The following is a 22,323-nucleotide window of genomic DNA, read 5'->3' as shown; positions in this document are numbered from 1 at the left end:
TAGTCACATTTTTCAACCTTTTGACAGCTGGCTGTGGGAGTTAAAAAATGTATTGGTTTCATCGGTGTGGGCTGCACATTCATTCACCTTACTAAAAACGTCCTCTTTTTTAGGAGGCTAAAACCATGATTTGGTCAAACAGTAATGTACAGTGTCCTCATGACTCCTGTAATGAAAGTGTCTGACTCCTGTACCTGCTTTTATGGGGCCTGCTGCTGTGTCAAGTGAGCCACTTGAAAAGTGTTCCGATTGTACACAATGTTAAAATCTAAATGTACCTTTAGATTAATACATGGCTACAATGAGTGGGTATTATCTTTAGAGTTAGTGAGCTAGCAAATGTTTCGAGTTTCCACTTACTCAGGTAGAGAATTATCCCCCAAAAAATTATATTAGAGCACATACAGTGCCTTGCGAAAGTATTCGGCCCCCTTGAACTTTGCGACCTTTTGCCACATTTCAGGCTTCAAACATAAAGATATAAAACTGTATTTTTTTGTGAAGAATCAACAACAAGTGGGACACAATCATGAAGTGGAACGACATTTATTGGATATTTCAAACTTTTTTAACAAATCAAAAACTGAAAAATTGGGCGTGCAAAATTATTTGGGCCGGAATGTCCTGTCCATTCGGGACCCAGTCCGGGGTCGGCGGCGAGGGTCGCCGTGTTTTAAGAGGCAACGGAGGCGGACAATGAGGCGGAGAAAAACTGTGTTGAAGTGGGGTCCACATCCCGCGCAAGAGCCGCCACCGCGGACAGACGCTCACCCAGACCCTCCCCTATAGGTTCAGGTTTTGCTCCCGGAGTCCGCACCTTTGGGGGGGGGGGTACTGTCACGTTCTGACCTTTATTTCCTTTGTATTGTCTTTATTTATTATTTGTCAGGGCGTGAGTTCGGGTGGGCAGTCTATGTGTGTTTTTCTATGTTGGGGTTTTGAGTTCAGCCTAGTATGGTTCTCAATCAGAGGCAGGTGTCGTTAGTTGTCTCTGATGGAGAATCATACTAAGGTAGCCTGTGTTTCACTTTTGAGTGGTGGGTGTTTGTTTCCGTGTGAGTGTTTGTTGCCACACCGTACTGTTTCAGTTTTGTTCGTTTCACGTTTATTGTTTTGCAGAGTTCAGTTTATATCTTTAAATAAACGTTATGTACATTGGTGCGCATTGGTGCTCCAATCCTTCTCGCTACTCCTCCTCAGAAGAGGAGGAGGAATGCCGTTGCAGTAGGCTGTTTTGGTTATCTGGATCTCCATTCACCTTTTCTTACTGTGTTTGTTTACAGTTAATATAACTAGCCCAATTATAGATTGTGTCATGCCTTTATTCATCTGATATTTTGTTCACTTGGTACCACTGTTTTGTTCTGTTCCCACTCGTTCACATTCACAATTTTGTCTGTGTTTTTGTTTGCATGCATGAATAACTAGGCTACTACTTTCAGCGTTTAGTTTGCATTGTTTTGGTAAGACAGCTGTGTGTTACATATGCTGTTTGTAATAGATGAATTGCCCTATTATCTACTTTCTAGCCTATATTCATCACTAAAACGGCCTTGCTTTAGTGTGTAATGTGCTGTCCAGCAGAGATTGGCACGAAATCTGTAGCCTACTTGTCATGGCATTTGAACTTTATGTTTATTGTGGTGTAACATGATATAAGCAGAATTCAATATAATTGCAATGCAAGAACCCCCCAAAATTGTGCCCCCTCGCTGATTTCAACTGCCCCCTTGGTCGCGTTATCCTGGTGCCGGGTCTGAGTGGATTGGAGAGGTGGGGAGGGGGAAGTAAGGGCTTGTATGGGGACTTTAGATCTATGTACAGTATATTATATTCAGTATGAGACTGTGTTTTGAAAGGTATAAATTCCTTTTAGATCAACAGTGGCGGGTTCCGATGGTTTACAGTATGTCCCGTTCAAAGCAACAGCAACCAATGATCTGTAGCCATTAGCTTCCTGGTCTGTGGATTGTCCTTGGGGTTTTGCTGTCAGTGATTGACAGTGCATGACAGTTTCGCCAATTGTCATGTTCATGGTGCCTCTCCTTCTCTTTATAATGTGGAGTCTAACAATGTGCCAAGAAGTAAAATAGACACTAAAATACATCAGTGCAATCCCTTTGTTTCAGCCCGTAAGAAGCCGTCTCACGGCGCTTCGCATGAGCTCCTTGTGTCTCCACCGTCTTGAATGACTCACACTGACCTTGGAGATTATTGCTATACTAGACAGAAAAAATGCTATATGTTTGTCAAGAGCTGTCTGTCATCAATGAGCTTTTGTGTTGGGTATCGATCGCCTCCTCGGCAGGACACAGAGGTTGATGGATGCACAGCAAACAGACTCTGCATCGCCAGCAAGCAGCAGCAAGCCTCCCCTCCCTCTCTCCCCTCCCTGACCGGCCCAGCCAAGGGGTCTCATGATGGGATGTCAAGACAGGGCAACAGCCCCCCTCCTCCCCATCCCATACCCAGATCGTCCCTCCACCCTCTCCCTTGTTCCTGTTTATTCTGGAGCTCTCTCCATCTTCAGTCTCCGTCCGTGGCATAGCTATAGCCAGGGCACCAAGCCGCGCAGCCGTTCATTAGCAAACATGGAGTGGATTACTGTAGGTTAGTTACGCTCCTCCCGTGTCGATAACCCAGCCTGATTGCTTTGTAAACGACAGAGTCGCTAACAAGAGTTCCACCACTGTATCTGCGGCGCACATATAAAGATAACAATACAATTCCCCTATCAGTTGACCTGGTTTCAGTTAGTAAGCTTCTGCCTCTGGAGTGCAATTGAGTGGGCCATGGTCTTTATAAAGCCGATACTAGACAACACGAATGTGGAACACGATGTGAGAGCCATCATCCCTGGTGATTCTTTGTTATTTTTCAGGAAGGAACGACTGCTGCAGCACTGTAGCAATCACAGTTTGTCTCCGGTACAAGTGAGAATGGCAATAATGCTAGTTTGGATGAATTTTCCCACAAAATAGGTGAAAATAGGATTTATTCTATCGTTATTAACAAAATAACCTATGCCAAAAATCTGAAAAATATCATTGGGCTTGCTTTGTTTTGTTCCTTGACCTGATTTGACCCTGTATGGCTCCCTCCCTCGCTGCACAACATGGATATGGTATGAGGTCAGGCTAATCGATCTGCTTTGATATTTTATAGACCCCCCACCTCCTCCTCCTCCACCTCCCCCACTGTGTGAGTTGCTGCTCGAGTATTTCCTCATTGCAGGATTACTGATGTTATCCACCTTTTTTCCACAAGGGCTCTTAAACAGACACTTGTCATCAGCCCCTGACCAAGGACATAAATAGATCAAATAGGCTGTGTTTACACAGGTAACCCAATTCTGATCTTCTTTTCACTAATTGGTCTTTTGACTAATCAGATCTGAAATATATCTGATGTGAAAAGATCTGATATGAATTCATTGAATTATTAATTGATGTGAAAAATACATGCATTTGTTTCCATAGCCATCATTCTGTCATTTATCCATGAATTAATACAGAGCATCTGGGTGACGAATACATCTGGCATAATATTCACCACAGCTCAAGTAATTCAAACAGCCCTACTGGGCATTTCACCCAAATACTGGATCCCAAAATGATAAAACAATGTCAGCGTTTGCAGACTCAATAACACTTAGAGGGATATAGGAAAACAAGTGTGCCATACATGGCAGAAAAGTCTGGCAGATTACAGGAGATTTTCTGGCCCTTGGGACTTCTCACTCAACTGATGTTGACAAAGCAGAGCCGATGGAGGTTGAGTGGGAAAAAATCTATTGGAAAGAGAAAGCATTCAAGTATGCAGGCCTGTATATGATAGCATTTGATATGTGCTCTTTGTGGGGGTTTTCTCGCTCCCCGTTCCAAGGGTTGTGTAGCCATAAATTATTCAACAGTCAAATCCAAAAATCTACTAAATAAAATAATTTGTTTCCCCAAACTGTACTTCACAAAAAGGTTGTTTATAACGATGGTAAACCACGTCTCTCAGTGCTGCTAGCAATCAATAGTCTGATACAATCCTAAAGGCCCTTCATCATAACTCCATTCTACTGAGTGGCCCAGTCCACCTTAACACAGGCTACAGTGGAGACATAGAGACATATGTGCTGCATCTCCATCCACTGTTGTCTCTCCCAGTTCTCTCCAATTGCCAGGACCTCAAGAATTCTCCTGCAGTTTTGAATCAAACATTTTTAAAAAGCTCCCAAAAATGTGAATGCTTGTCAAATATTTCATTTTCTATAGTTTCAATTTAAAAGCTAATTTATTTATTGATTCGTTTTATTGTTGGCTGCCAAGTAAATTATTATCCTCAGATTACGAAGTGTGATGAAGATGAAGGTGATGACGTCAGTAATAGTTTTGAAGGCTACGAAATCAATAACAGTTCCAGTGCTGATGATACTGATGTCATCCACCGTCAGAGGCTCTCCTCCTCCTCCTCCTCTTCCTCCTCCTCCTCCTCCTCCCCAGATCCAGTGCTCTTCATCAGCTGTGTCTGGGTCTTTGTCTGGGTCTGGGTCTGTGTCTGGGTCTGTTTCTGGGTCTGGGTCTGTGTCTGGGTCTGTGTCTGGGTCTGGGTCTGGGTCTGGGTCTGTATCTGGGTCTGGGTCTGGGTCTGTTTCTGTGTCTGGGTCTGGGTCTGGGTCTGTGGCCCAGGCTTGTTATTAGTGCTGTGAATCCCTTCCTTCCTGCCTGCAGCCAGATATGGCTGGTGCTGGTGCTACAGCCTTATTCATCTCCATACTGGAAGTCAATAGGCCTCTGCTCTAATGGGGAATGATTAAAGAGTAGAGGAGCCAGTAGAACTTACTCAGCGAAAGTTCAGAAAGTGCAGCCAGTCCGTGACTGAACATGGCTCCATTCATAATGCACAAGGACAGGAGAGGAGAGAATTGGAGAGGATGTGAGAGGAGAGGCGAGAAGAGGACAGGAAGGGAGAATGGGTGAGAGGAGGGGAAAGGAGAGGAGGAGAGGAGGGGAGAAGGGGTGGGAGGAGAGGAGAATGGGTGAGAGGGGAGGAGGGGAGGAGGGGAGAGTAGAGCGGAGGAGGGGAGGGCAGAGGAGGAGAGGGGAGAAGGGGTGAGAGGAGAGGAAGGGAGAGGAGAGAACTGTAGAGGACTGGAGAGGAGAGGATTGTAGAGGACGGGAGAGGAGAGGAGAGAAGAGAGTAGAGGACGGGAGAGGAGAGTAGAGGGCGGGAGAGGAGAGGAGAATAGAGGAGGGGAGAAGAGAGTAGAGTAGAGGAGGGGAGAGGACAGGATTGTAGAGGATGGGAGAGGAGAGGATTGTAGAGGACGGGAGAGGAGAGGAGAGAAGAGAGTAGAAGACGGGAGAGGAGAGTAGAGGGCGGTAGAGGAGAATAGAGGAGGGGAGAGGAGAGTAGAGTAGAGGAGGGGAGAGGACGGGAGAGGAGATTAGAGGAGGGGAGAGCAAAGGGGAGCTTACTGTAGCTGGAGCTATCTGAGGAGAACACGCTACAACTGGAGCCTCCCTCCCTCCGCTGGCCCTACCACCTCAATGTGACACAATAACTACATTAGCTCTGATCAAAGTTCATAGGCGCTATGCAAGCTACAAAATATGCTGCCTATATATCTGCCTTTATTTGGTTTTATTTTTTATATGTTATGGTATTAAAATAATTATTCACTTTGAATGTAATGACTCATCTATTAACAGGGCTGGTGTTATGAGAGGAGGGATACCTCAGGGACCTCGTTCTTTCTTCCTACCGCTGGGTTCCTGGAGGAGGGAGTGGTACAGTTTAGTACGTAGGTAGGTTTCACTGTTAGGATCAGACCAGATCAGCCCTACAACAGGAGCCAACGTGGCTAATTTACATATTTTTGAAGAAAATGGGACCTCTGTGTTGAGCAGCTAAAATGGCAGGCAGAAATAGAGAAAGAGATAGAAAGAGTCACACTGGCTGACTGACTGGCTGGCTGGCTATTCCAGTTGCACTGATTTACAAGGTCTATCATCAAACTCTATGTCTACCATAACGCCTCTGACTTTCACGGGCAGGCTTTTCTTTACTCCCTGGTTAGCTGCATTTTGCATATGTGGCGGCATATGTTGCACTCTCAGGAAACATTTGTTATGATTTAAGAGGACCCTGCAGCAGTGTATACTGCATCTGTCACTATCTGATTATTTTATAGCCAGTGCATTGTTCTCTGGCATTTAATTAGTAATTACATGGTAGCAATTTGCATTTTGTAATACTTATTTTATGTGATTGACATGAAAAAAGGAAAACATGTTTTGTTTAAAATTCACCAATGCATTGCTTTTGATCTGAATCCAACTGTATTATTTTGGAGCAATTGTGTAGACAAGCCTATCTTATCTCAGCGTCAACCTATTTTAATGTAAACAGGGAAAGCACTTTGGAGCAGAAATCTTCTTTCTAATTAAGTACTATTATCATTATTTGAACATGTCCAGAGCAATGCCATCATACGTCATTAACACAGGGGTCTCACTATTTTATTACTCCAACGGATTCCATCCAAGGTTCATTCCCCACATTTTACTGCATCCATGGGCATAGCTCAGGAAGGACATCATCCGGAATGAGACGGCTCTGTGGACTACAGTGCAAACAGGATAAAGCAATGACAAACTCTGGACCCGAGGACTCACGGAGAGCACGGGAAAAGGAGATTAAGAGGAACACCATTGTTTACCTCCTCCAAGGTGCAGGGTACTTTGTTGTTTATAAATGTTGCTAGCTCTTATTGGTTACCTCGCAGGCTTTTGGAATGAGGAAGGGGGATAAGACTTGAGGAAGGACTCAGGAGGGGGTTCGATACAACTTTAATAATGTGTGGCAGGGGCTAAATGAGCCATTCTGCGGTACTCTAAGGCATCTCTGCCCCACCCATCCCCCCTCACGGTATCATGCCCTGAATTATTAAGAGTGTTGTTTGCCCTTATTGCATTGCAGCACTGTGCCTTGTCGCTAGAAACAAGGATCTCCGAGCTGCATCGCTCTGGAGCTCTGTGCTCCAGCTCCCCACCTTCATCTGCATTGTCAGGGGAGCACATGTGAGAGCAGTGGCCAGGGAAGGACACACACACACACACACATACACTCACTCATAAGCAGATAAACACTGCACATTTGGTTCATTAAAATAAATCTCACCCAACACCTAAACTATTGCAAACACTTTTGACAATAATTGACAGATACATTTTATTTTATTTTTTACTTCATTCAATGCTTGTATTGTGCTACAAATGACTACTACTACACTGCATGTACTGCTTATGGTTTGTAGTGAGCGGTACACATTTTTCTGGGATTTTTCTTTAGGTCCTCATTTGGTGAAGTAAGCTACACATGGCTGATGCTGCTTGTAGTCTGACAGGGAAGTGTTGGGCTCCAAATCCCTCATGATGTCTTTCTGTGTGTGTGACTCTGAGATGAAAGGGGGAGTCACATACCGATCCAGAGGAGGATCACGCCAGGCACACTCAGTTGAAGAGACGGCATCACTCACTTAATAAAACAACACCCACCACCCCATCACCATCACATGTGCCTTGTGATTTGACCATTACGCTCTGTTAGAAGCTTCCTGTCAAATGCCCTGTTCTGATATGTAACAGAAACATATATAAAGATAGCGATGAAAAATGTCTGGATTTGAAGGTCTGGATAATAGCATTGTGGAGACTGACACCAATGATGTAGAAAGGATACAGGCTGCTACCCAACCCAACCCCTCCCCACACACACACCTCCTTCTCTACATTTTAATCACACAATTAATAATTAATCAGAGGTTGGCCTCGATAATGTTGAGTCTGCAGGAAAGATAGAAGCACACAACTGCTGAGAGGACCTAACAGAAAAAAGACATGGGCACCAGAAACAGAATATCAACTCTTTAACACAGACGGACCAGAAACCACATGTCACCAGATTAAAGAATGAACACATGTTATTACATGGAAGAAATGCTCCACATGCTCTTTTTAAATAGTGGAACTATGTGTTGAAATCATATGGTTTTTTTTAGCACCTTGCTTTCTGGCTGCATTTCAGAGGCAGTTACAGAGAAGAATGTGACATGAACTGACTCGAGCCTTCCTCTGTTTATGAATATGTAGCTAGAGGGTGTCACGTCTAGTCAAGGTGGGTGGAACCAGGCGCAGAGAGCAGATAGCGATATAAAGTTTATTCTCCGGTGAACAAAATAAACAACGGTCAACCCAAATTGTCATGTCTTGTTATGTCTGTTCCTGTCCTTTCTCTTCACTCTCTCTCTCTGCTGGTCTTTTTAGGTTACCTTCTCTGTCTCTCATTCTTCAGCTGTTCTACATCTCCTCTAACTAGCTCATTCACTCTTTCACACCTGTTCTCTCTTCCCCCTCTGATTAGGTCTCTATTTCTTTCTCTGTTCCTGCTACTTTCAGTGTCTGATTCTTGTTTGTGTTTTTTGATGCCAGAAGCAAGCTGTCGTCTCGTTTGCTTCTACCTTGTCCTGTCCTGTCGGAGTCTGCCTGGCAGGTGGATCCTGCACTATACTAACGTTCTTTTTGTTCCGCTGACAACGTTGGAAGAGGATTTATGCCATTCCTGTTTTTCATTAAAGAACTCTGTTTTCTGTTAAAACCGCTTTTGGGTCTTCACTCAAGTTCATAACAGAAGAATCAGACCAAGAATGGACCCAGCGGCTCCGGACCCTTTTCACTCCGCCGTCGAGATCCAGGGAGCGATGCTAGGCAGACACGAGGAGGAGTTGTCTGCTGCTCGACATGCCGTTGAGACCCTGGCCGTCCAAGTCTCCGACCTCACAAGACAGGTTCACCAACTCCACCTCGATCCACCGCCCACTTCCAGGGTTTCCGAGTCTCCAGAGCCCAGGATCAACAACCCGCCGTGTTACTCTGGGGAGCCCACTGAGTGCCGCTCATTCCTCACTCAGTGTGATGTGGTGTTCTCTCTCCAGCCCAACACTTACTCCAGGAGCGCAGCCCGCATCGCCTACGTCATTTCTCTCCTTACCGGACGGGCGCGTGAGTGGGGCACGGCAGTCTGGGAGGCGAGGGCTGAGTGTATTAACCAGTATCAAGACTTTAAGGAGGAGATGATACGGGTTTTTGACCGTTCTGTTTTTGGGGAGGAGGCTTCCAGGGCCCTGTCTTCCCTATGTCAGGGGAATCGATCCATAACGGATTATTCTATTGAGTTTCGCACTCTCGCTGCCTCAAGTGACTGGAACGAGCCGGCTTTGCTCGCTCGTTTTCTGGAGGGTCTCCTCGTCGAGGTTAAGGACAAGATCCTTTCCCGGGAGGTTCCTTCCAGTCTGGACTCCTTAATAGCTCTCGCTATTCGCATAGAGCGACGGTTTGATCTTCGTCGCCGAGCTCGTGGAAAGGAGCTCGCGTTCTCCGCTGCTCCCCTCTCCACATCACTGCCACCTGCCGCATCACTGCCACCCTCCTCCGCCGGCTCGGATGCTGAGCCTATGCAGCTGGGGGGTATCCGCATCTCGGCCAAGGAGAAGGAACGGAGAATCACCAATCGCCTCTGTCTCTACTGCGGCTCCGCTGGTCATTTTGTCACCTCATGTCCAGTAAAAGCCAGAGCTCATCAGTAAGAGGAGGGCTACTGGTGAGCGCAACTACTCAGGCCTCTCCTTCTGGATCACGCACTACTTTTCCGGTCCATCTCCGCTGGCCCGGTTCATCTGCTTCCTGCAGTGCCTTGATAGACTCTGGGGCGGAGGGCTGTTTTATGGACGAGACCTGGGCTCGGGAACATGACATTCCTCTCAGACAGTTAGGGGAGCCCACGGCCTTGTTCGCTTTAGATGGTAGTTCTCTCCCCAAGATTCAGCGTGAGACGCTGCCTTTAACCCTCACTGTCTCTGGTAATCATAGCGAAACCATTTCTTTTTTAATTTTTCGTTCACCTTTTACACCTGTTGTTTTGGGTCATCCCTGGCTAGTGCGCCATAACCCTTCTATTAATTGGTCTAGTAATACTATCCTATCCTGGAATGTTTCTTGTCATGTAACCTGTTTAATGTCTGCTATCCCTCCTGTTTCCTCTGTCTCTACTTCACAGGAGGAGCCTGGCGATTTGACAGGGGTGCCGGAGGAGTATCACGATCTGCGCACGGTGTTCAGTCGTTCCAAGGCCACTTCTCTCCCTCCACACCGGTCGTATGACTGTAGTATTGATCTCCTTCCGGGAACTACTCCCCCCCGGGGTAGATTATACTCTCTGTCGGCTCCCGAACGTAAGGCTCTCGAGGATTATTTGTCGGTTTCGCTCAACGCCGGTACCATTGTCTCCTCCTCCTCTCCCGCCGGAGCGGGGTTTTTTTGTTCAGAAGAAGGACGGGTCCCTGCGCCCATGCGTGGATTATCGAGGGCTGAATGACATAACAGTTAAGAATCGTTATCCGCTTCCTCTTATGTCTTCAGCCTTCGAGATCCTGCAGGGAGCCAGGTTTTTCACCAAATTGGACCTTCGTAACGCCTACCATCTCGTGCGCATCAGGGAGGGGGACGAGTGGAAGACGGCGTTTAACACTCCGTTAGGGCACTTTGAATACCGGGTTCTTCCTTTCGGCCTCGTTAACGCTCCAGCTGTCTTTCAGGCACTAGTTAACGACGTCCTGAGAGACATGCTGAACATTTTTGTTTTCGTTTACATGGACGATATCCTGATTTTTTCTCCGTCTCTCTCGATTCATGTTCAGCACGTGCGACGCGTCCTCCAGCGCCTTTTGGAGAACTGTCTTTATGTGAAGGCTGAGAAGTGCATTTTTCATGCCGCCTCTGTCCCTTTTCTCGGTTCCGTTATTTCCGCTGAGGGCATTAAGATGGATCCCGCTAAGGTCCAGGCTGTCATTGATTGGCCCGTTCCTAAGTCACGCGTCGAGCTGCAGCGCTTTCTGGGCTTCGCTAATTTCTATCGTCGTTTCATCCGTAATTTCGGTCAGGTGGCAGCTCCCCTCACAGCCCTTACTTCTGTTAAGACGTGCTTTAAGTGGTCCGTTTCCGCCCAGGGAGCTTTTGATCTTCTTAAGAATCGTTTTACATCCGCTCCTATTCTTGTTACACCTGACATCTCTAGCCAGTTTGTTGTTGAGGTTGACGCGTCAGAGGTGGGCGTGGGAGCCATTCTTTCTCAGCGCTCTCTCTCTGACGGCAAGGTCCATCCTTGCGCGTTTTTCTCTCATCGCTTATCGCCGTCAGAACGTAACTATGATGTTGGTAATCGCGAACTGCTCGCCATCCGCTTAGCCCTAGGCGAATGGCGACAGTGGTTGGAGGGCGACCGTTCCTTTTGTCGTTTGGACTGACCATAGGAACCTTGAGTACATCCGTTCAGCCAAACGACTTAATGCGCGTCAGGCTCGTTGGGCTCTGTTTTTCGCTCGTTTCGAGTTTGTTATTTCTTATCGTCCGGGCTCAAAAAACACCAAGCCTGATGCTTTATCTCGTCTCTTCAGTTCTTCTGAGGTCTCCACCGACCCCGAGGGGATTCTCCCTGAAGGGCGTGTTGTCGGGTTGACTGTCTGGGGAATTGAGAGGCAGGTAAAGCAAGCACTCGCTCACACTCCGTCGCCGCGAGCTTGTCCTAGGAACCTTCTGTTCGTTCCCGTTCCTACTCGTCCGGCCATTCTTCAGTGGGCCCACTCTGCCAAGTTAGCCGGCCACCCCGCGTTCGGGGTACGCTCGCTTCCATTCGCCAGCGTTTCTGGTGGCCCACTCGGGAACGTGACGCGCGTCGATTTGTCGCCGCTTGTTCGGTCTGCGCGCAGACTAAATCTGGGAACTCTCCTCCTGCCGGCCGTCTCAGACCGCTTCCCATTCCCTCTCGACCGTGGTCTCACATCGCTTTAGATTTTATCACCGGACTGCCTTCATCAGCGGGGAAGACAGTTATTCTTACGGTTGTCGATAGATTCTCTAAGGCGGCTCATTTCATTCCTCTCGATAAGCTCCCTTCTGCTAAGGAGACGGCTCAGATCATTATCGAGAATGTTTTCGAATTCATGGCCTTCCGTCTGACGTCGTTTCCGACAGAGGCCCGCAGTTCACGTCTCAATTTTGGAGGGAGTTTTGCCGTTTGATTGGGGCTTCCGTCAGTCTCTCGTCCGGCTTTCATCCCCAGTCTAACGGTCAAGCCGAACGGGCCAATCAGACTGTTGGTCGCATTTTACGCAGTCTTTCTTTTCGTAACCCTGCGTCTTGGTCAGAACAGCTCCCCTGGGCAGAGTACGCCCACAACTCGCTTCCCTCGTCTGCTACCGGTCTATCCCCTTTTCAGTGTAGCCTCGGGTACCAGCCTCCGCTGTTCTCATCTCAGCTCGCCGAGTCCTGCGTCCCCTCCGCTCAGGCTTTTGTCCAGCGTTGCGGCGCACCTGGAAGGGGTCAGGTCGGCACTTTGCCGTAATAGGGCGCAGACTGTGAGGGCCGCTAATAAGCGTAGGACCAAGAGTCCTAGATATTGTTGCGGTCAGAGAGTATGGCTCTCCACTCAGAACCTTCCCCTTAAGACAGCTTCTCGCAAGTTGGCCCCGGTTCATTGGTCCGTTCCGTATTTCCCAGGTCATTAATCCTGTCGCAGTGCGACTTCTTCTCCCGCTATCTTCGTCGCGTTCACCCGGTCTTCCATGTTTCCTGTGTTAAGCCCGTTCTTCGCGCCCCGCTCGTCCCTCCCCCCATCCTTGTCGAGGGCGCACCCATCTACAGGGTTCGTAAGATTTTGGACATGCGCCCTCGGGGCCGTGGTCATCAGTACCTAGTGGATTGGGAGGGGTACGGTCCTGAGGAGAGGAGTTGGGTTCCCTCTCGGGACGTGCTGGACCGTTCGCTGATCGATGATTTCCTCCGTTGCCGCCAGGTTTCCTCCTCGAGTGCGCCAGGAGGCGCTCGGTGAGTGGGGGGTACTGTCATGTCTTGTTATGTCTGTTCCTGTCCTTTCTCTTCACTCTCTCTCTCTGCTGGTCTTTTTAGGTTACCTTCTCTGTCTCTCATTCTTCAGCTGTTCTACATCTCCTCTAACTAGCTCATTCACTCTTTCACACCTGTTCTCTCTTCCCCCTCTGATTAGGTCTCTATTTCTTTCTCTGTTCCTGCTACTTTCAGTGTCTGATTCTTGTTTGTGTTTTTTGATGCCAGAAGCAAGCTGTCGTCTCGTTTGCTTCCACCTTGTCCTGTCCTGTCGGAGTCTGCCTGGCAGGTGGATCCTGCACTATACTAACGTTCTTTTTGTTCCGCTGACAACGTTGGAAGAGGATTTATGCCATTCCTGTTTTTCATTAAAGAACTCTGTTTTCTGTTAAAACCGCTTTTGGGTCTTCACTCAAGTTCATAACACAAATACACACAGGGTGAAATTATCCAACACAGGATAAAGACTAACCGGAGAATAGGAAACACAAAACACCGACAGACAAAATGAATGACAAAATAAACAATCCCGCACAAAACAAGGGCGGGACAACCTACATTATATACAGACGCTAATTAACTAAACAACACACAGGTGAAACCAATTAGACAAAAACAACAGATACACGAAAAAGGGATCGGTAGTGGCTAATAGGACGGTGACGACGACCGCCGAGCACCGCCGGAACGGGCAGGAGAGCCAACTTCGGCGGAAGTCGTGACAGAGGGATACTGTATTGATTGCTTGATTGCTTGATTTTCCCTACGCTTTAAATTCTTCTGTAGTGAAGTGGTGTCAGAACTGAGGAGAGAGCCAACACTCAGTCACAGGACCACAATGTCGTCTTCTTTCTTCTCAGAGAAGTATTACATCATCTTTCTGTACTCCAAAGGTATGACTGTAACATGTGTTGGAGACTGAGGCAGTTAAAGGTATGACTGTAACATGTGTTGGAGACTGAGGCAGTTAAAGGTTGACTGTAGTTATAAGGGCCACTGTCAGTAACAGTAACCCTTTATCTCATACTGCATAGTGAAGTGCTATGTACTTATTTCCAATATGTCCACCCCATCCCCAGCACACTGTATTTAGGAAGAACATGACACTGTATCAGAGGATGATAGAAGCACTTGTGCTGCTACTCGCTGGGGAAGGTCCCTCTCTTAATTAGCAGTCGGAGCTCATTGACGCTGCTCCTGGCCTGCAGTGTATCTCTCTCTCCCTATCTCTCCCTCTCTCTCTCTCTCTCTCTCTCTCTCTCTCTCTCTCTCTCTCTCTCACTCTCACTCACTCACTCACTCACTCACTCACTCACTCACTCACTCACTCACTCACTCACTCACTCACTCACAGACACACACTTGCACACACGCTCTTGAAAAAGAATGGGTGAAAAAAATTGCGTGAACCCTGGATGGCAACAGCAAAGCAATCACAGCGTAGCAATGCCCCCCACGCCTGGCCCATTAATAACAGTAATACACACACCGCGCTCTAGCCACCTCCACCGCCAGCCGCCGAGAGCACCACTGACACTTTAATGGGCATTTTTTACTTTTGTTTTTAAATAATGCATGTGTTGCTTGTCAGCACTGCTTCCAGTTTCCCCCACCTCCCCTATGCAGCATTCCTTTGTGCAGAAATTACAATGGGGACCTGCCTTCATCATACTTGGGGACATGTAGTAGTGTGTGTGTGTAAATCATATGTTGTGGGGACCTTAGTGTTGGTGTGTGGGCTGGCTGGCTCCTCAGCTGCTGCAGGGGCCTAACTTAAGAGTGGTTCTCTCCTCTCCAGGCAGAAGCTCTTCATACACAGCAACCGTGTCACTGTGGCCAGGGCTGGAGGCGGAGGGCTGGAGGCAGAGGGCCAAGGGCTGGAGGCGGAGGGCTGGAGGCGGAGGGCTGGAGGCGGAGGGCTGAGGGCCGAGGGCCGAGGGCCGGGCTTACATGTCTCATACAGGGTTGCCAACGTTGTGGTCTGACTGTCCTCACATGGAGATTGTGCTAATGGGGGTGGAGCATGGAGGGAACGGGAGTTCGAGGGTCAAGGAGTTTGACTTCCTGTGTTGATGGAACGAAGGACTAACCAGAGCTGTATGTAACATACTGTATGAGGCACTGTCATGGGTGGCTTTGTACAGACTTTCTCTGACAGATCTCTCCTTCAGCACACCTCTGATCGTTACACACTGATGTTATCACTGTAAAGCATCTCATTAGGCTAGCTGGAGGTTCCGCCATCTGCAGTTGAAACACATGTACTTGTGCTATCGATTTCACAGCAGCTACATTTCCCTGTCCATCATAAACCTCTGAAATCAATATTCATAACAATCAATGTGGTGCTCTCTATTATATTTCTTATTTCTTTCTTTTATTTCAATTTCTGTGGTTGTGCAATGATTTCCTATGATTTAAATTTCCAATCTTGCTAATAAAGCCTAGTACATTGCTGGAGTGTAGTGTAGTCCATTTGAATTTTCTCTCCTCTCTGTTTCTGTCCCTGTAGGAAACACGTTGTGTAAATCAGGAAGTATTGCTGTCTTCGGGAACGTGGTGTACAGCGGGCTGCTCAACGAGCACCTCTGGCATTTAGGAGTTCCCCTCTTCACGAGACTGGTAAGAGCAGCTCTGGCCCCTCACATCACACTTACTTCTCACACTTACCTCCATTTTGTACTGAGCGCCTCACGTGGCTCCATGTGGCAGCGGAGAATTCAGGTGGATGAATCTCTGCCTGCAGTCTCTTGTGGCTGGGTTTGATGCCCCTACTGTTGACATCTTGTTATCTGAAGTTGTTATATGTTCCACGATATGAAAGTCCTGCACAGTAAGTTTTAAGTCAAGGAATCCCCACCACATCTAAGCCATTTGTTGTATTTCATTCTTTTGAAAGGCTTTGGTTCCTCTAAAGGTTTGAGCTGAAGCTAAGAAAGCCCCATGTGAGTACAAGTGAAGACGTCAACGAAGTCTTCTACATTCCTCTCAGGCCCGAGATACAGAGGTGAAGGCATATGTGGTTCTTATTTTTCTCTGCCTTTCAGGTTCTTATAGAGAGAGAGAGTCTAGTTTCCTTTGGGAAAAGAGCATAACCAGCTAAATAATTCATGAAATGTAGTTTCATGCAGACAGCCTAAATGAAAATTACAAGATTATAATTAAGGGCTTGAGAGTACAAGTTGATACTTGGGTTAAGAATGAATGATAAGTATTTACCCTTTCTGTCAAAAGGACATTTCATGTTGGTTTAGACTTGGATATAATAGTACTTTGGAATTGGCTGATGTCAGTTGTCATACAGGCTTTCAGTAATGTCACACAGGGATAAGACATGTTGACAAACTCAGGATGGGTAACTTGTTATTCTGTTCATTTTCAACGTTATTATGTATCTTTACAATTGGATGGATTTATCATGCTTCTGTCAGTTAAGAACCATGACTGTATATGAGTCGGCTCTGTTACCAAAATGGCAGGAATCCAAAACTGTGGAAGTGAGGGATTCCAGAGCCATCCTCATGAGAGAACTATGAACCAAATATTGTGGCTCCAGGGCAAACACAATGCTGGAGATCATTTTCTCTCCAAGTGTGTTTCCAACAGTTTGCTACACCATGTGTCCAATTGGCATCCTATTGTCTGCATGGGTGTGGTCCTATGTGGTCACCACAAGAAGTCAGCATGGTATGTAAAAGTTACAACAAGAAATGAGGGTACATAAAAAGGGTTGTTGTAGAAAAAAGGTTTACAGTATAGAAATACGTTTCCTGCAACTTTGCTGACATATCAAAATATGTCCAAAAAGTCAACTGAACGCACTCACAGACACAAAACACAAACACTACAATATAAACCAACACAAACACACCTACACCTACACTTCCACCTACACACACCTACACCTACACACACACCTACACCTACACACACACACACACACACACACACACACACACACACACACACACACACACACACACACACACACACACACACACACACACACACACACACACACACACACACACACACACACACACACCTACACCTACACACACCTACACACACACACACACACCTACACCTACACACATACACACACACACACACACACACACACACACACACACACACACACACACACACACACACACACACACACACACACAGACAGAGAGAGAGAGAGAGAGAGAACACAGTAAATGATTCAGAGCATGGTGGCGTGTGCTGAGCTGAAGCCTTTGAAGGATGAGGAGGTGACAAAGACATGAAACAGTCTACCTGTCAGAGAGGTGGCTTTCACTTCCCATTTAAAAGGGGTTAATGCACTGAAAAGGTGTCTCTATTGTTCTTGGCCGATGGGGAGAAGGGAACAACACAACAGTTCCTCAGGGTCCACCAGTCACTGACAATAATATTGACGCTTCAGACTTTCAAGTATCACTAACCGGTCAGTATTTATCCTACAAAATCTACACAGTTTCAGAATTTCACTTAGTATACTTATTTTACATGTTTTACAATTGTAGTATTGTTGCATTTACAACACCAGAAACTATTTGGAAGGCTTGCTCTCCTTTTTCTCTCTCTCTCTCTCTCACTCACTCACTCACTCACTCACTCACTCACTCACTCACTCACCCACACACACACACACACACACACACACACACACACACACACACACACACACACACACACACACACACACACACACACACACACACACACACACACACACACTCAAATCAAAGTGTATTTGTCACGTTGGCTGAATACAACAGGTGTACCTGTTACAGTGAAATGCTTACTTTCAGGCTCGAACATGAGCCCTCTCCTGTACTCTCTGTTCACCCACGACTGCGTGGCCACGCACGCCTCCAACTCAATCATCAAGTTTGCGGACGACACAACAGTGGTAGGCTTGATTACCAACAACGACGAGACGGCCTACAGGGAGGAGGTGAGGGCCCTCGGAGTGTGGTGTCAGGAAAATAACCTCACACTCAACGTCAACAAAAAAATAAGGAGATGATTGTGGACTTCAGGAAACAGCAGAGGGAACACCCCCCTATCCACATCGATGGAACAGTAGTGGAGAGAGTAGCAAGTTTTAAGTTCCTCGGCATACACATCACAGACAAACTGAATTGGTCCACTCACACAGACAGCATCGTGAAGAAGGCGCAGCAGCGCCTCTTCAACCTCAGGAGGCTGAAGAAATTTGTCTTGTCACCAAAAGCACTCACAAACTTCTACAGATGCACAATCGAGAGCATCCTGGCGGGCTGTATCACCGCCTGGTACGGCAACTGCTCCGCCCTCAACCGTAAGGCTCTCCAGAGGGTAGTGAGGTCTGCACAACGCATCACCGGGGGCAAACTACCTGCCCTCCAGGATACCTACACCACCCGATGTTACAGGAAGGCCATAAAGATCATCAAGGACATCAACCACCCGAGCCACTGCCTGTTCACCCCGCTATCATCCAGAAGGCGAGGTCAGTACAGGTGCATCAAAGCTGGGACCCAGAGACTGAAAAACAGCTTCTATCTCAAGGCCATCAGACTGTTAAACAGCCACCACTAACATTGAGTGGCTGCTGCCAACACACTGACACTGACTCAACTCCAGCCACTTTAATAATGGGAATTGATGGGAAATGATGTAAATATATCACTAGCCACTTTAAACAATGCTACCTTATATAATGTTACTTACCCTACATTATTCATCTCATATGCATACGTATATACTGTACTCTATATCATCGACTGCATCCTTATGTAATACATGTATCACTAGCCACTTTAACTATGCCACTTTGTTTACATACTCATCTCATATGTATATACTGTACTCGATACCATCTACTGTATCTTGCCTATGCTGCTCTGTACCATCACTCATTCATATATCCTTATGTACATATTCTTTATCCCCTTACAGTGTGTATAAGACAGTAGTTTAGGAATTGTTAGTTAGATTACTTGTTGGTTATTACTGCATTGTTGAAACTAGAAGCACAAGCATTTTGCTACACTCGCATTAACATCTGCTGACCATGTGTATGTGACAAATAAAATTTGATTTGATTTGAACCAACACGGGAGTTTTTAAGTAAAACAAAAGGTATTGGGTGAACAATAGAAAAGTAAAGAATTAAAACAACAGCAAATAAGTGAGTGAAAAATAACAGTAACGAGGCTATAACAGTAGCCAGGCTATATACAGTAGCCAGGCTATAACAGTAGCCAGGCTATATACAGTAGCGAGGCTATAACAGTAGCCAGGCTATAACAGTAGCGAGGCTATAACAGTAGCCAGGCTATATACAGTAGCGAGGCTATATACAGTAGCGAGGCTATATACAGTAGCGAGGCTATATACAGTAGCCAGGCTATATACAGTAGCGAGGCTATATACAGTAGCCAGGCTATATACAGTAGCCAGGCTATAACAGTAGCGAGGCTATATACAGTAGCCAGGCTATATGCAGTAGCGAGGCTATAACAGTAGCAATGCTATATACAGTAGCGAGGCTATATACAGTAGCCAGGCTATATACAGTAGCCAGGCTATAACAGTAGCGAGGCTATATACAGTAGCCAAGCTATATACAGTAGCGAGGCTATAACAGTAGCGAGGCTATATACAGTAGCAAGGCTATAACAGTAGCGAGGCTATATACAGTAGTGAGACTATAACAGTAGTGAGGCTATAACAGTAGCGAGGCTATATACAGTAGCCAGGCTATATACAGTAGAGAGGCTATATACAGTAGCCAGGCTATAACAGTAGCGAGGCTATATACAGTAGCAAGGATATATACAGTAGCGAGGCTATATACAGTAGCGAGGCTATATAGAGTAGCCAGGCTATATACAGTAGCCAGGCTATAACAGTAGCGAGGCTATATACAGTAGCCAGGCTATATGCAGTAGCGAGGCTATAACAGTAGCAAGGCTATATACAGTAGCGAGGCTATATACAGTAGCCAGGCTATATACAGTAGCGAGGCTATAACAGTAGCGAGGCTATATACAGTAGCGAGGCTATAACAGTAGCGAGGCTATATACAGTAGCGAGGCTATATACAGTAGCGAGGCTATAACAGTAGCCAGGCTATATACAGTAGTGAGACTATAACAGTAGCCAGGCTATATACAGTAGCGAGGCTATAACAGTAGCGAGGCTATATACAGTAGCGAGGCTATATACAGTAGTGAGACTATAACAGTAGCCAGGCTATATACAGTAGTGAGACTATAACAGTAGCGAGGCTATATACAGTAGCGAGGCTATATACAGTAGCCAGGCTATATACAGTAGCGAGGCTATAACAGTAGCGAGGCTATATACAGTAGTGAGACTATAACAGTAGCGAGGCTATATACTATAACAGTAGCTATAACAGCAGGCTATATACAGTAGCGAGGCTATAACAGTAGCCAGGCTATATACAGTAGCGAGGCTATAACAGTAGCGAGGCTGTATACAGTAGCGAGGATATAACAGTAGCGAGGCTATATACAGTATCGAGGCTATAACAGTAGCGAGGCTATATACAGTAGCGAGGCTATAACAGTAGCGAGGCTATATACAGTAGCGAGGCTATATACAGTAGTGAGGCTATAACAGTAGCGAGGCTATATACAGTAGCGAGACTATAACAGTAGCGAGGCTATATAAAGTAGCGAGGCTATATACAGTAGCGAGGCTATAACGGTAGAGAGGCTATATACAGTAGCAAGGCTATAACAGTAGCGAGGCTATATACAGTAGCGAGGCTATATACAGTAGCGAGGCTATAACAGTAGCGAGGCTATATACAGTAGAGAGGCTATAACAGTAGCGAGGCTATATACAGTAGCGAGGCTATATACAGTAGCGAGGCTATAACAGTAGCGAGGCTATAACAGTAGCGAGGCTATATACAGTAGCGAGGCTATATACAGTAGCGAGGCTATATACAGTAGCGAGGCTATAACAGTAGCGAGGCTATATACAGTAGCGAGGCTATAACAGTAGTGAGGCTATATACAGTAGCGAGGCTATAACAGTAGCGAGGCTATATACAGTAGCGAGGCTATATACAGTAGCAAGGCTGTAACAGTAGTGAGGCTATATACAATAGCGAGGCTATAACAGTAGCGAGGCTATATACAGTAGCAAGGCTATATACAGGCACCGGTTCGTCGGGCTGATTGAGGTAGTATGTACATGTAGGTATGGTTAAAGTGACTATGCATATATGATAAACAGAGAGTAGCAGCAGCATAAAAGAGGGGTTGGCGGGTGGTGGGTGGCGGGACACAATGCCGATAGTCCGGGTAGCCAATGTGTGGGGGCACTGGTTAGTTGGGCTATTGAGGTAGTACGTACATGAATGTATAGTTAAAGTGACTATGCATACATGATAAACAGAGAGTAACAGCAGCGTAAAAGAGGGTTTGGGGGGATGCACACAATGAAAATAGTCAGGGTAACCATTTGATTACCTGTTCAGGAGTCTTATGGCTTGGGGGTAGAAACTGTTGAGAAGCCTTTTGGTCCTACACTTGGCGCTCCGGTACCGCTTGCCATGCGGTAGTAGAGAGAACACTCTTTGACTGGGGTGGCTGGGGTCTTTGACAAGTTTTAGGGCCTTCCTCTGACACCTGGTGTAGAGGTACTGGATAGCAAGCAGCTTAGTTCCAGTGATGTACTGGGCCGTACACACTACCCTCTGTAGTGCCTTGCAGTCGGAGGCCTTGCAGTTGCCACACCAGGCAGTGATGCAACCAGTCAGGATGCTCTCAATGATGCAGCTGTAGACCCTTTTGAGGATCTGAGGACCCATGCCAAATACTTGTAGTTTCCTGAGGGGGAATAGGCTTTGTCGTGCCCTCTTCATGACTGTCTTGGTGTGTTTGGACCATTCTAGTTTGTTGATGATGTGGACACCAAGGAACTTGAAGCTCTCAACCTGTAGTCCACAATCATTGCCTTTGTCTTGGTTACGTTGAGGGATAGGTTGTTATTCTGGCAGCACACGGCCAGGTCTCTGACCTCCTCCCTATAGGCTGTCTCGTCATTGTCGGTGATCAGGCGTACCACTGTTGTGTCGTCTGCAAACTTAATGATGCACGCTCCCCTGAGGGGCTCTAGTGTTGAGGATCAGCGTGCCAGATGTGTTGCCACCTCCCCTCACCACCATGGGGCGGCCCATCAGGAAGTCCAGGATCCAGTTGCAGAGGGAGGTGTTTAGTCCCAGGATCCTTAGCTTAGTGATGAGCTTTGAGGGTACTATGGTGTTGAACGCTGAGCTGTAGTCAATGAATAGCATTCTCACGTAGGTGTTCCTTTTGTCCAGGTGGGAAAGGGCAGT

The 22,323-nt window shown here is 46.6% G+C and overlaps 1 protein-coding gene across 3 annotated transcripts in view; it reads left to right on the top strand.

Annotated features, from left to right (window-relative positions):
* Positions 1 to 22,323, top strand: part of LOC135554375 (RNA binding protein fox-1 homolog 3-like) — a 460,460-nt gene that overhangs the window by 274,398 nt on the left and 163,739 nt on the right. For all 3 annotated transcript variants that reach the window (XM_064986655.1, XM_064986656.1, XM_064986653.1), the window contains exon 5: positions 15,463 to 15,572. In XM_064986655.1, the coding sequence (XP_064842727.1) occupies positions 15,463 to 15,572 (110 nt within the window). The remainder of the gene's footprint in view (positions 1 to 15,462; positions 15,573 to 22,323) is intronic.

The sequence above is a fragment of the Oncorhynchus masou genome, chromosome 14 (genome assembly GCF_036934945.1).
Source record: "Oncorhynchus masou masou isolate Uvic2021 chromosome 14, UVic_Omas_1.1, whole genome shotgun sequence".
NCBI lineage: Eukaryota > Metazoa > Chordata > Actinopteri > Salmoniformes > Salmonidae > Oncorhynchus > Oncorhynchus masou.
This window is presented reverse-complemented; position numbering and strand designations above follow the sequence as displayed.